This window comes from Salvelinus namaycush, chromosome 10 (assembly GCF_016432855.1).
Source record: "Salvelinus namaycush isolate Seneca chromosome 10, SaNama_1.0, whole genome shotgun sequence".
In the NCBI taxonomy this organism is placed as follows: domain Eukaryota; kingdom Metazoa; phylum Chordata; class Actinopteri; order Salmoniformes; family Salmonidae; genus Salvelinus; species Salvelinus namaycush.
In genome coordinates, this window is record NC_052316.1 from 44,602,812 (window position 1) to 44,618,365 (window position 15,554).

The 15,554-nt window shown below is 46.5% G+C and overlaps 1 protein-coding gene across 3 annotated transcripts in view; it reads right to left on the minus strand.

The window, feature by feature from the left end:
* The window catches only part of wwtr1 (WW domain containing transcription regulator 1), a 63,941-nt gene extending 48,665 nt beyond the window's left edge, over window positions 1-15,276 (minus strand). Inside the window, exon 1 of one of the 3 annotated variants that reach the window (XM_039002948.1) lies at window positions 14,505-15,276. In XM_039002948.1, coding sequence (XP_038858876.1) covers window positions 14,505-14,908 — 404 coding nt within the window. In that variant the 5' untranslated portion in view covers window positions 14,909-15,276. The remainder of the gene's footprint in view (window positions 1-14,504) is intronic. The other 2 variants (XM_039002950.1, XM_039002951.1) reach the window with 2 other exon arrangements.
* Between the last annotated feature and the right edge of the window lie 278 nt (window positions 15,277-15,554).

The following is a 15,554-nucleotide window of genomic DNA, read 5'->3' on the forward strand; positions in this document are numbered from 1 at the left end:
GTAGAGACAATACATCACACAAAGCAGCCACCACTGTCAGTAAGATTGATTTGAGTCTTTGAATTAAGAGATTGAGATAAAACTGTTCAGTTTGAGTGTTTGTTGCAGCTCGTTCCAGTCGCTAGCTGCAGCGAACTGAAAAGACGAGTGACCCAGGGAGTGTGTGTGCTTTGGGGACCTTTAACAGAATTTGACCGGCAGAACGGGTGTTGTATGTGGAAGATGAGGGCTGCAGTAGATATCTCAGATAGGGGGGGAAGTGAGGGGGGAAGTGAGGCCTAAGAGGGTTTTATAAAATCAGCATCAATCAGTGTGTCTTGCGACGAGATACCGAGCAGAAATTACAATAAGAAGCATTTTAGATCTGAGTTTACGAAACACAGCAAGAGATTTCTTATGCGTTTTATATTTATTTCATACAGGAAAAAACACAGAATACTGGTCCTCCCCCCTCTTCTCCGAGCAGAGCAGGCCCGGTGCCCTAGAGACTCCAGACTCCACACAGACACAGCGTGTATACATGCTGCTTCAGACCCTGTACTGTTCTTCCTTCAGACAAGCGTGCGTCAAAACTTTGTTAATTTGCACAAATGTCTCTCGTTCACATTCGCTTTTAAAAATGTCCAAACTCACCAAAAATGACATTCAGTAGCTCCTACCTGTATATGTATAACTATGTGCTGGATTGCCCGTCTTTGCAATTCCTTTCTTTTCGTTTGCGCTCGTTAGCATATGTAGCTAGCAGCCTCTGTGGAAATTCACTATTGCTTGAGCTCATTTTGTTAGCATTCTGGTAATAGACACCCAATGGACTTATCCTTGCATTTTTGGCACCCCCTTGTGTACTAAGCCAGTAATACCATAAATCCCAGGATTTTATTGTTTCTTTTTTTTACCTTTATTTAACTAAGCAAGTCAGGTAAGAACAAATTCTTATTTTCAACGACAGCCTAGGACAGTGGGTTAACTGCCTTGTTCAGGGGCAGAACGACAGCTCGGGGATTCGATCTTGCAACCTTTCGGTTACTAGTCCAATGCTCTAACCACTAGGCTACCTGCCGCCCCAATGAGAGAAGGACGGTATGAACATCTGGATACAGCCCAACCCTAACATACCAATGCTGCTAGACAGTTGTATCAGACAGCCTTGTGGACAGCCTTGGTTCTGATATATGAAATATGTGGTGTGAAAATCCACAAGGCCTCCGGTCATCAGCTGGCCCCCCGTCATCATCAGCTGGCCTCATTTCAGATGGGTAAAAAGAGATGTGGGTGAGATTCCATTAGCCTGCCCTCTCCATCCCTCGCTCTCTGGGGCGTCGGTGGTGGCCCTCGCCCCCTGAGTGAGTGACCAGCGCCATTCACAACTCCAACCTGTCACAGAGTGGAATGTGGCGGCATTCATTCTGCTTGACTGAGATCAGACACGCAGCAAATTCCTCTCCAGAAGCCGCTGTGTCTCCGGGATTCCATCAAGGCGTTCCAGGGGACAATAGGCATGCATTAAGCGCATGCTTTCCCCCCCCCCCCCATCAAGTGGACCAATGATTGAGCAATGCATCACACCCCAGTGAATTAGGGTGACCCCCTCGTGCCAATACAAACTCCCCATCCCCTCCACACACCCCTAGCACGATGCTGTGGCAAGCAGTAGCAGTGTAGTAGCCTGGGCCTGGTGGATGCAATACCAGTGGTATAGAATAGAGGTGCAGAGGGCTGCTAAAGCCTGGGGAACAATACACACACATAACTACTGTTCACATTCCTGGGGCCATGAATAGGCTGCGCAGAGGGAGAGAGGGGGAGAGAAAGAAAGGGAGAGGTAGGCTTGAGAGGGGGGGAGGAGGTGGTCCTGGGAGAGTGAGTGAGTGTGTTTTCGTGTGTGCGTTTGTCCATTTATTTGTCCAGGCTCCACCCAGATACAGACACTCCCCTCCTGACAGACTGCAGTCAGTGACACTACACGTGTTTCTTTAGTGAAAGACCATGCATCACTATCCTTAAAAAAACCTTAGAGAGGTGGACATTTTTACAACAAACACTGAGCTATATCAGGTTGTTATAGTGTCACTGTTCTAGTCAGCCATTTTGAAATCCTGAGGAATGCAAATCGTTTGTGGATAATTAGGCTGATTTGGTCTCCTCCCTCTGTCATCACCTCAGAGCTGTCAAGGCTCCTTCAAAATCACTAGCTATTCTCTGGCTCCTCGCGCTGGAGTTATTTCCTCTCTCTAGCTTGCAACAGAAGACAGGCACAGAGTGCACAATGTGAATCGTTGGCTCCACTATAAACAGTTTATAACAAGTTATAAACAGACCAAACAAGTTATCAATCTCACACCATCCCACCGTGTATCTGAACTAAAATGGTGCCATCATATTGGGGATAAATGGTTGTCTATTTTGTAAGGCACTGCGGCTGCCATTCTGGCTCAACGGCCCAGTCAGACAGGAAGTCAAGTGGAAAGAGGCAATCCGTTTGTTCCTCGGCTGTGCGTGCGCCTTTGAAGTGAGTCATGTTTATTGTTTTGACTTTGTCAGAGCCCAGAGAGAGCCTTATGAGTCCCCTACAGCCAGTACCCCCCCTCTCTCTCCAAACAATGACCATCTTCATATCCTGTGGACGCGCCATTTCTTTCAACTGCTTATTGGAGGGGAGGGGGGGGGGCGGCGAGAGTGTACATGTTGGAATGGAAAGAGAGGGAGCGAGAGCGGGGAAAGATCGAGGGGAAAGAGCGAGGGAAAAGAGCGAGGGGAAAGAGCGAGGGGAAAGAGCGAGGGGAAAGAGCGAGGGGAAAGAGCGAGGGGTGTGTGTGGAGAAGAAGCAGAGCAGGAGAACATCTCTGATGAAGGGTTACAGCTACCTTCCTGTAAGAGGCGTCCTGGTCAAGGTCACACACCACTAGCGTAGGTCTCAACTCTCAGTATCAGATTATATATTTCAGATCTGAGTATTTTTGTTTGCCAACAAACACAGGTGTGTTTTTAATTTCTCAGTGTGCAGTAATCTAATCAGCTGAATCTCAGTACATATACATACCTCTTGTGACGTAAAAGATAGATCTGATCAAGTCAACTCCACAACTCAAGAGAGCGAGAGAGAAGAGCGAGAGAGAAGAGCGAGAGAGAAGAGCGAGAGAAGGGAAATTAGCAGGACAGACTGACTGTAAAGAACGGGGAAACACGTCCCGGTGAGGGAGTATGCCCCTCATTCTCACACGCAGGTTCCGGCAGGCTCTGTGTCCGGCTCTTGGTCCATAAATAACAAGGCTGTTTCTATGGATTTAATATCTGTGTGTGTTGGGGGGGGTGTGGCTGAGAGCTGGACGAGACGAGACAGGGACGGGGGGGGACAGGAGAGAGAGATGTGTCCTCAGCTGTTGTGTGGAGGAGACAGGGAGGGAGCTACAACGAGTCTGTAGACCTCAGTGAGATTATACTACATTCACACACACACAGCTTTGTGCTGGCAGTCTACATTCCTCTCTTTCTCTCTGTAATTCATGCACTCTTTTTCCCTCTCTGTTGTGGCTCACTTCCTTACTAATGTCTCACTCTTTCCCTCTCTGTTGTGGCCCACTTCCTTACTAATGTCTCACTCTTTCCCTCTCTGTTGTGGCTCACTTCCTTACTAATGTCTCACTCTTTCCCTCTCTGTTGTGGCTCACTTCCTTACTAATGTCTCTCTCTTTCCCTCTCTGTTGTGGCTCACTTCCTTACTAATGTCTCTCTCTTTCCCTCTCTGTTGTGGCTCACTTCCTTACTAATGTCTCTCTCTTTCCCTCTCTGTTGTGGCTCACTTCCTTACTAATGTCTCACTTCCTTACTAATGTCTCACTCTTTCCCTCTCTGTTGTGGCCCACTTCCTTACTAATGTCTCACTCTTTCCCTCTCTGTTGTGGCTCACTTCCTTACTAATGTCTCTCTCTTTCCCTCTCTGTTGTGGCTCACTTCCTTACTAATGTCTCTCTTTCCCTCTCTGTTGTGGCTCACTTCCTTACTAATGTCTCTCTCTTTCCCTCTCTGTTGTGGCTCACTTCCTTACTAATGTCTCTCTCTTTCCCTCTCTGTTGTGGCTCACTTCCTTACTAATGTCTCTCTTTCCCTCTCTGTTGTGGCCCACTTCCTTACTAAATCACTCAAACGCCTGTCACTGTAGTTCTCACACATTCTAATATAAAGTATCACAATCCGGAGGATAAAAAAAAGCACATGTGCAAGCAATATTCTCATGAATAATTTTAGCTAACATCTTGAGCGCCTTGCTCTTGGCTAGAACACTTCAAACCACCAGTTAAACTGCAGTACGGAAACATATGTTCTGTATACATAGGTCTGTATGCCCTCCTTGTGTTAGGACTCAATATGAAGGACAAACTAAACTGCAGCCTTCTCCTCCGCTCCGCATTATTTGGCTGTTGCAAAGCGGCCATTTTGTTGTCCTGCTAAAAAGGGTTCTATGCGGTCTGCGCAAAACGGAGCTGACGGTGTTCCGTTTAGCGTCGCGTTCCCAAAATTTCTGCCACACAAATGTACATAGAAGTACATAAGAGAGTGACACAAACTGACCTCCGTCGGCTCCGTTTGCATTAGACTGTGTAGACTCAAAGCCAAGCCGTTTCTGTTCCTTTAAAGCAGAGAGGCCTGGACCTGTGGAGGATTTCTCTCTATCCCTGACCTGAGACTGTTCCTCCTCTGAGCTCCAGCTCAGTAACCTCTGCTCCGATTCAGGGCCAGAGACAGAAACAAACCGGGGCAACAAACTCCGTTGGTTTTAAATTCAGCCCACATGACATTTCCTTCAACTTTAATTGCTTTCATACAATTTATATCTGTAAGTCACCCAAGGCCAAAGTGCTGTGCAGCTCTCTGGCGCTACAAAGCCCTTCTTGTCCTGTAATAACCCCCATCAGCAGGAGAGGGGAGCGGCCCAAACAAGCAGGTCTTCATGCTCGTCCAACTTACATATTGGGACAGGAAGTGGATCGAGCGTGTCCGCAGAGCCCAGGCCAGGCCTCAGCCAGGGCCATACAGAGCTGGCCTCAAGAGTCTGCCTGACTAGAAAGACGAGGCAGAGGGATCCAGCATGTCTGCCTGTTTGCTTGGCTATCTGCTAACCGCCTGGCTGATTGATTGGCTAACTGGCTGGCTGACTGACTGGCTGCTTGGCTACCAGGCCGGACCAACATCTGTTCTGGCTGTTCCACAGCGGCTTCAGATCGGTCTGTGATGTAGACGTCTACATGCCTGTTACTTTGCAGCAGTACAGGCTATTGTTTTGGAATGTCTACTCCCTCGCTCTCCGTGTGTATGACTCCCTAACCATTCCCCCTTCCCTTCCTCCCTTTTGCCTAGAACAGACTGAGGCAGCAGAGAGCGAAAGAGGGAGGGAGGTAGAGAGAGCCTCATGGCCCCTGGCTTTGGGCCTCTACCTCCAGCCGAGTCTATGGGAGCAAGAGGGAGGAGGAGCAAGAGGGAGGAGAAGGGCGACTTAAATTTTTCCAAAACAACAGTTCAAGCAGTGACCAAAGAAACAGCCGATTGGCTGCCTGTGCCGGGCACATGTAATATGTCACAGCTAGGTGGCTCATAGCATATGGAGACCCAGTGAAACTGACCTCCAGGTTAGTACACTAAAGGTTACTGACAAACAAAAGGCACTGGTGGCTGGGATGGACCAGGGTGCAGGAAACCAAAGACACTACAATCAACTGAACTCTACATAGCTGCCTCAGTTTGGGTCCTAATAGTGACAAATACTGCCAAAATATCCGTCACTCTTCTGCCATTGGTAAGGAGTGCCCCTGTCCCAAGCCATAGAACGGCTGGCACAAACACATTCCAAAACAATGACACCAAAGAATCCAAATTAGAACGTTATTGTCATGGAACATGTTGTGCCAACATGGATGATGACAGTGTTGGGAGAATATCTGTGAATATGCTCCGACTAGGTCATGCTCTTAGGATCTAGCCGTGCCCTTCATGAAAACAAATCGACACCAGCCACCCAGCCTTTTTACCAACAGACTGCTGGTCTGGTCCTAATTTCAGGCCCTAAAAACCTCATACCATCCCAGGTTGAAGATAAAAGTTTAAGACAAGAGGATTCTAATATCCCAGAAATCTTTGCATAAATGAGGAAGAACTCTAAGGGACCAGCAATGCTACTTAGCAACGGCACTGGTCCCATAAATCTGTGTATTTTTTAAAGCTTCCACATGGAATCATTACATTGTGCTAACCTGGGTATCTTTAACATAGTACCAATACCCAGGACCTCAACAGCCACTTCCACTCCCCGACCCTGCCTTCCTGGTAGAACCCCCCACCAACATACACCTGCCGCTTAGCCGGACAGAACTCACCCTGCCCATGTAGACCTACCTGTAAATCCTCCCAGGACAGCCCTGGGAGAGCCCCAACCCGGTGGGGACCACCCACCCAGCCACCATTACACCCCCAGGCCAGGTTCAGCCTTTAGTTACACTATGCGATTGCGCCCCCCCCCTCTGATCGCTATCAACGTTGAGTTTCAAACAGATTGGATAAAACAGACTTGGATAGCTATGATAGCACTGCAGTAACAGTGGTAATCACTCACATCCCTATGTGCTAGCACTGCAGTAACAGTGGTAATCACTCACATCCCTATGTGCTAGCACTGCAGTAACAGTGGTAATCACTCACATCCCTATGTGCTAGCACTGCAGTAACAGTGGTAATCACTCACATCCCTATGTGCTAGCACTGCAGTAACAGTGGTAATCACTCACGTCCCTATGTGATAGCACTGCAGTAACAGTGGTAATCACTCACATCCCTATGTGCTGTGAGGACACAGCAAGATTAAAAGTCAGCCTTCCGTCCAGACTGAGCCACTAATAGTAAACTATTAAAAGAACTGAATACACCTTTCAAATCACATCACCATCCATCTTAGTGGTTTGCACCTGGTAGCTGGACAGTTAAGTAGAACTTTTAATGAGCTGGTTGGTCTAATCCAAGCAGTGGCTCGGAGTCTGTTCCTGTGGGTCTGTCCATGCATGCTAGTGTGTATAAAACACACACACACACACACTTCTGGCAATAACTTCTCAGCCGGAACCTAAAAACTGCAATATTTAAGACTTTTTGGGAGACCTGACCAAAATAGAAATAGAAATATGAGTTATAGATCTGTCACTCATTGAAAGCAAGTCTAAGAAGCGCTAGATATCTTATGTGTGTTATTTCTATGCTTCCTGTTATTAAGTTTTGTTTTTGCATCTTTTACTTTGGGTTTTGAACACCAGCTTCAAACAGCTGAAATTATTATTATTATTTTTTTAATGGAAAATATATTTCACAGGGGTTTAGATGGTACAATTATTCCCTACACTATACTTGCTTGTTTTGTCACAAACTGAAATTAGGCGACCTACTAGAATTTTAGCAACCAGGAAATGGCAGAACGCACCTTTAAGAAGGCAGAACACTACAGGCTACATACTCTGGTTGCTGATTGGTCAAACCAATCACAACATGGCTGATTTTAGTTATGCATTAACATAGGAACACTACCAATGAATTTCAGCTACACCAAATTCCATTTTACAACAGATTTATGTGCTTCTGTTTGAAGCCCTTTGAAGACACTGCACCCATCATTAAATGACAAACTCAGGCTTAATTACAGACTACCCTTATTCCCAATTATTTTGTAAGAACAAAAAAAAAATATCCAAAACATTGAGGAATTTCCTAGTAGAGCAGACACTCTGGTATGCAGTGAGACAGCCTTGTGATTGAGGCAGGCACACACACACAGCCTTGAGTACGCAGACCAGATGAAAGCACTAAGCGATGCTCAGAGCCATGGCGTAAACTAGACAGCAGACATGCTGGGGTCCATGTTTGTACATAAAGGGCTCCAAGCAGTAGAATTCAAGATAAAAGCCAGGATTCAAAACGGGCCGTGGAATGTCCGATTGAGCCGAAATCTGCAGCATCGGCGTAGTAACAGTACCTTTAACCTGTTTGGGCTGCATGGGCAGTATTGAGTAGCCGGATAAAAGGTGCCCATTTCAAACGGCCTCGTACTCAATTCTTGCTCGTACAATATGCATATTATTATTACTATTGGATAGAAAACACTCTCTAGTTTCTAAAACCGTTTGAATTATATCTGTGAGTAAAACAGTCCTCATTTTGCAGCAAACTTCCTGACAGGAAGTGGAAAATCTGAAATCGATGCTCTGTTCTAGGGCCTGCCTATAAATGTCCTTGATATATATCAGTATACATGCACTTCATACGTCTTCCACTAGATGTCGACAGGCAGTGAGAGAAGAAATGGAGTGAATTACTTGATCTGGGGTCGAATAAAAGCTCTTTGCATGACGTGTCACCAGTTTCCTGTTTTCTGGAGAGCGCGTGAAGGGACCTGGATTTGCCTTCTGATAAGCTGTCGTTATAGACGACTAATATCTCCGGCTTTGATTTTATTTGATACATGTGACAATATCATCGTAAAGTATGTTTTTTCAATATAGTTTTATTAGATTATTGAAATTTTTTCGGGACGTTAGGCGTGTTGCTTTGTCTGCGTATGTTCAGGAAGGAGAGCTTCGCGCCACTTTGCTAGCTTTCCGTGCTAATTGACTGGAGAAGAGGACATTCTAAATCCAAACAACGATTGTTCTGGACAAAGGACCCCCTGTACAACATTCTGATGGAAGATCAGCAAAAGTAGGACCCATTTTATGATGTTATTTCATATATCTGTCGTACATGTGAACTAGTAGTTTGCGGCCAGGTTTTGGGCACGCTCTCGCCATAACGTAAACTGCATATCGTAATGTAGTTATTTTTAGAATTCTAACACGGCGATTGCATTAAGAACTAGTGTATCTATCATTTCCTATACAACATGTATTTTTTAGTTATGTTTATGAATAGTTATTTGGTCAGAATATGTGTGTCAGAAAAAGTGTCAGAAAAATATCCGGACGTTGTGGGAAAAAGATGCTACGTTAGCACAATGTATAACCACTGATTTCAGCTCTAAATATGCACATTTTTGAACAAAACATAAGTGTATGTATAACCTGATGTTATAGGACTGTCATCTGATGAAGCTTATCAAGGTTAGTCAAAAATTATATATCTTTTGCTGGTTTATTCGCTAACGCTAACGTGCCTATTGCTATCGCTAACGTGCCTTGATGAATGAATGCGGTAGTGTGGTAGGCTATTGTAGTAAGCTAATATAATGCTATATTGTGTTTTCGCTGTAAAACACTTAAAAAAATCGGAAATATTGGCTGGATTCACAATATGTTTGTCTTTAATGTGCTGTACACCATCGATTTTTCAGAAATGTTTTATGATGAGTATTTAGGTATTTGACGTTGGTGTCTGTAATTACTCTGGCTGCTTCGGTCCTATTTGTGATGGTAGCTGCAATGTAAAACTGATTTATACCTCAAATATGCACATTTTTCGAACAAAACATAGATTTATTGTATAACATGTTATAAGACTGTCATCTGATGAAGTTGTTTCTTGGTTAGTTTGGTTGGTTCTTGGTTAGTTAGGTTGGCTTTGTGCATGCTACCTGTGCTGTGAAAAATGTCTGTCCTTTTTTGTATTTGGTGGTGAGCTAACATAAATATATGTGGTGTTTTCGCTGTAAAACATTTTAAAAATCAGACATGTTGGCTGGATTCACAAGATGTTTATCTTTCATATGCCGTATTGGACTTGTTAATGTGTGAAAGTTAAATATTTCAAAAAAATATATTTTGAATTTCGCGCCCTGCACTTGAAGTGGCTGTTGTCATATTGTGCCCGGCTTCGGGCTTGCAGCCCAAAGAAGTTAACATGGTCCATAGCCGAAAAGGGGGCAAACAGATTGAACCCCGGCCGAAGTATCACCGTTTATCACCTTCATTCTCTCCCGTCTTGACTTTCACCTCTGCCTCAATGTACCAGGACAGACTGTTCAAGTCTCAGTCCTAACCCCAACCCCTGTACTAATGTAACGGATGTGAAATGGCTAGTTAGTTAGCGGTGCTGCGCGCTAATCGCAGTTCAATCGGTGACGTCACTCGCTTTGAGACCCTGAAGTAGTGGTTCCCCTTGCTCTGCAAGGGCCGCGGCTTTTGTGGAGTGATGGGTAACGATGCTCCGTGGGTGTCAGTTGTTGATGTGTGCAGAGGGTCCCTGGTTCGCGCCCGGGTTGGGGCGAGTGGACGGACTAAAGTTATACTGTTACACTAACTCAACACAACAGAGAGAGAGAGACAGAGATTGGTTAGCTAAACGCTGAATGACTTCTGCTCTTCTCTCAGCATCAATCACCTCTCCTCTAGTCCAGAGTCCAGTGAGGACAAAGCCACCCACGCTGATCTCCCACTCTCTGTTATCACTATCATTTACACTATCACATCCTCTATCGCTCGCACGATCATTCTATCACACAGACCATTATCACTCACTTTACAATAAGTTACTCTACTATAAACCCACCCAATGCACTGCTATATCAAGCCAGCTCTTCCTCGGTCCAGCTTGGGAACGCACGGTTAGGCACTGGGACTAGAACAGTTGGACTGGAACACTGTGGTTGAGGTGTAGAGTGGATGTCTATGAAGGGTCTCGGTCGATGGTAATGGGCTCCTGTTACAGTGGTAGTGAAGGTGGGAGCATTGGGATGGGTTTGGACACGTTTCGATTGAGAGAAAATGGGAAAACTGGTGAGAGGTTAAGCGGGTGACACAATGCGTTAGTTTTACAGTTAACACATCCTGACTGGATTAAACTGGACTGTGTCACTCATTTAGCTCTATTCACTGTCAATTCCACTAAGCACTAAATTAAATTGTGTCAGCTGTTGCGACATGCATTGTTTTCACAAGTGTGCGGGTGGGTGGGGAAAGGGGGGGGGGGGGGGGGGGGGGGGATAATAGATTAAATAATTGACTTGGGGAAACACACACACTGGGTGGATGTGAGAGAAGCACAAGACAGTAAGGATGTGTGACCTATGACCGGGGGCTACAGTCATCATGCAGGATTTCCTGCAGAGCCAAATGGCAGGACTCTAAAACCATAAAGGCTGAAGTCCTGTGCCTATTCTTTTGACGTTTACACACATTGTATCCCATCCTTTTTAAGCGCATTCTAATGTAAAGTAAAATTCCCAGAATAGAACACCGAAAAAAAAGTTGTGGAAAAAAAAGAAAAAAAGAAAAAAAAATCATGCCTCAAAGAGCTTCAAAAGGCAGACAGGAGAGAAGATGGAGAGGCAGTGGCCTCCATAACAAAGACCTCAGAGTGAAACTTGCAGATCCAGCAGCTCCGGGCCAGCCAGGCAGACTTTGTTTTCCTGCCTGGTTAATTGCAGGGTGCGGTGGGGCCGGGGCTCCCAGCTTTGTTGCTGGTGACAGAGCCAACTGTGAAAATCTCTGCAGGAGCAGGCATGTTCACACCCCCGGCTGGGACCGAGAGAGAGGAGACACCTCCTGGAGCCTGGGGCTAGACTGCAGGCGTTCCCTCCCTCTCCTCCCCCTCTCCGCAGCTCCTCCCCCTCTCCACAGCTCCCAAAAAACAGCCTCAGCCGCTCCTTCTTTCCCTGCCTCCCCCCCTCTCTTTCCCTGCCTCCCCCCCTCTCTTTCCCTGCCTCCCCCCCTCTCTTTCCCTGCCTCCCCCCCCTCTCTTTCCCTGCCTCCCCCCCTCTCTTTCCCTGCCTCCCCCCCCTCTCTTTCCCTGCCTCCCCCCCCTCTCTTTCCCTGCCTCCCCCCCCTCTCTTTCCCTGCCTCCCCCCCCTCTCTTTCCCTGCCTCCCCCCCTCTCTTTCCCTGCCTCCCCCCTCTCTTTCCCTGCCTCCCCCCCCTCTCTTTCCCTGCCTCCCCCCCTCTCTTTTCACACCCTTCTCTTTCTCCCTGTTGTTTCCACCCTCCTTCCTCCCACTTGTCCAACCCCCTCACCTCGCTGTGTTTTTCCCCCACCCATCTCTCCTCTGGGAAGCTATCTAGCTAATGAACAGCCAGACCTCCTGATCAGTGCTCCCTCTGTTGTATAGTAGTTCTCCTGACGGTCAGTCAGGATGCAGCCAGCCAGGCAGAACAGGCCAAGCCTCTCTTTTTTTAATTTAACTAGGCAAGTCAGTTAAGAACAAATTCTTATTTACAATGACGGCCTACACCGGCCAAACCCGGACGACGCTGGGCCAATTGTGCGCCGCCCTATGGGACTCCCAATCACGGCCAGTTGTGATACAGCCTGGAATCGAACCAGGGTGTCTGTAGTGACGCCTCTAGCACTGAGATGCAGTGCCTTAGACCGCTGCGGCCACTCAGGAGCCCCGAGCTCTCTGCTTTACTTTTCAGCCCAATGTCTGCCTGTTTCCTGGGAAAACGCCATCTGACAGCATTGTTACTCATAGTTTTACCTGGTCAGTTGGTGTTTAACATGCTAGTAGATACCCATAGACTTCGTCATTATGCTAAAGCTAGTTAGCATTGGCTTTGCGAAACTACCTCCAATTTCCTTCATATTGGACACAGACATAAATGGTATCCACTAGTTCAGGGGTAGGCAACCCTGTCCCAGGTACTGCAAGATTTTGTTCCAACTAGGCACCATGCCCGATCAACTGAGCTAATTAATCAGTTCAGTGATTGTCTGCGTCACTCCAGGACCAGGGTTACCTAGCCCTGTACTAGTTCATCCCACTCTGGTGAAGTAGATAAAGGGACTCTGCCAAAATCCCCAAGTATCCCTTTAAACTGATGTCTCCAAAAGTAACCGGTATCCGTTTTAACAATGGGCATCGGGCTGTTGATACTGTACTGTTGAGTAATCAGGGAACAGAGGCTCAGTGTGTGAAAAAGGGTGTGTGAAGTGAATGTGTATGTTTTAGCAGAGGGGCCCTCTGCTGCCCTGAGGCTGAATGGAGAGTAAACCAGGGTGTGTTTTCTCACACCTTCTATAATTACTGCCCTTTTGGAGGACACCCTGCTGAGCTGACCCCTACCACACACACACACACACACACTTCTGCCTTGAGTCAGGTAGCCATGGTGACCCCAGGGAAGAATGGGTCTGCCTGTTCGTCTCGTTCTTCACAGAGTCAAGAGTCGCAACACTCATTAGCATTGAGTCTGACAGTGTCTCCATCAGGAGAGATAGGGAGATACGAGCCAGCAGCACTGACGGTGTCTCCATCAGGAGAGATAGGGAGATACGAGCCAGCAGCACTGACGGTGTCTCCATCAGGAGAGATAGGGAGATACGAGCCAGCAGCACTGACGGTGTCTCCATCAGGAGAGATAGGGAGATACGAGCCAGCAGCACTGACGGTGTCTCCATCAGGAGAGATAGGGAGATACGAGCCAGCAGCACTGACAGTGTCTCCATCAGGAGAGATAGGGAGATACGAGCCAGCAGCACTGACAGTGTCTCCATCAGGAGAGATAGGGAGATACGAGCCAGCAGCACTGACGGTGTCTCCATCAGGAGAGATAGGGAGATACGAGCCAGCAGCACTGACAGTGTCTCCATCAGGAGAGATAGGGAGATACGAGCCAGCAGCACTGACAGTGTCTCCATCAGGAGAGATAGGGAGATACGAGCCAGCAAACAGGTGACAGAACAGAGCCTCTTCATTGATTTAAATACTGATATTTTCAGTCACACACACACACACTTCAGTACACCGTGGGCATGTGCTGAGGTGAGAGGTGAAAGGTCAGCGTGACACCTCAGTGTCTTGTCCCTGTGCATGGGTGAGGATAAGAAACAGAAGATACAGCCATTGTGGTTTAACCGGCTGGGGCTCAGAGAACGAAACCAAAGACAACTTCACTTGCTGTTGCATAACACACTAGACTAGAGGTGGTCTGTTATCACGTTGCCCATGGAGATACGTCCCTTACTGAAATGGGGAAACTTTCCATTGAGTGTATTCAGAGGTTTTCATGTTATTATATGGCCTAGCACAAAACATTGAATAATTATGGGAATGAGATTAATCCATTTAAAACAAAAACATTCAACCTGTGTGAAAAGTTTGACACAGAGCACTAGGGGGCCACTGCAAGCACAGACAGGTACGGCTCACAGAAATGACTTGAGGCTAGCTACAGGCCGTTACGTATTAGGTTAGACCTGTGTGAATAAGGGGATGGCATTATAAGGTTTTAGCTGATCAGAGCCAAACAAAGACAAACATAGTGTATTCTGTCAAATTTGCCACATAGGTGTTTCAAAGGGGCCAATCGTTCAGCACAGTGATCTGAAGCTTTTGCTGTTTACGCTCTAGTTACACTGATTTTTCACAGTCCACTTTATATGTCTATCATTTCAGATGAACCAATGTCATCTGAAGTGAGTTTTACACTGACTGAACTTCAGATCTGTGGTGCTTTAAGGATTATGGAGTTTTTGTTTTGTTGAAAGGACTGGGAACTTTACCGTGTGTGTTTTCTGTGGAATAAAAAACAACAACAAAAAACTTACTTGAGAAAATACTTCTGTCCGTTGGACGTGTAGGCCATCTCCCATCCAGGGGGCAGGGGCAACTCTTCGGCAACATCGAAAGACTGGTGGCGGATGTGCGAGTGATGTACCGGGCTTGGAGTTGGGTTGGCTCCCAATCCAATCTGTAAAGTAGCGGGCGAGGAATGTGACCGTACGTGTTGTACGGTGAGCCTGGGCGGGTGACTGCCCGAATCAGTGCTCGACTGTCGGGAGTGAGATCCAGAATCTGGCTCCTTGAAAAAAGAGTCGGGTAACATTTTTTTCCTCCATGAACTGGGTTTCGGGTTCATAACCGAATTAAAAAGCGCCTCGAGATCCGTATCCGAGTCCTGCGCGACATGGATAACTTGTTGTCCTGGCATTGGCTGAAGTGGGTTGCTCATTTTGTCTTAGTGTAAAAGTTAGAGCAATACAGAAAATATAAAAACGATTTAAAGTTGAGCCTTCTGAAGTAGGCCTAGGCTACTCTCAGGCAAACTTTTATGAACCCTCTGTGTGGACAAAAATAGTTCACCTTTCTGCAGTCTAACTCGCAATAAAACTATTCTATAAGAGTAAGATAGAGAACAATAAAATGTGTCCCTACTTGAGAAAAGTAAATTGAAATGTAGCTACTTTCCCTTCGCTCCGGCCAGTTCGATAGCTCTTGTTGCTCCTGCCCGGACTCCGCTCCTGTCCCAAAGTTTGTAAACTCAACTTTTCTACGACGCCTGTGTCAGCAGTCGCTCATGAATTATGCATGACCTCCGGCGCTAGAGGGATAGCACAGCTTCAGGATTACTAAACAAATATCTCTCAACTGACTGAAACTATTGATGGCGGGTGTAACAATGACGCAAATGTTGAAATAGTTCAAACTCAACGCCACAAAGTTGCGGAATAGAGTTGTTGCGAGATGGTTTTTGCAATAAATCACAGCTGCTTATTTCCGTTTGGAGACGGTCCCGTGTTCTGCTCTAAACTAGTTATTTACTGAAATATAACCATTTAAGTAGATTAAGTAAAGTTCATCTAAAACTGTCCACAGAG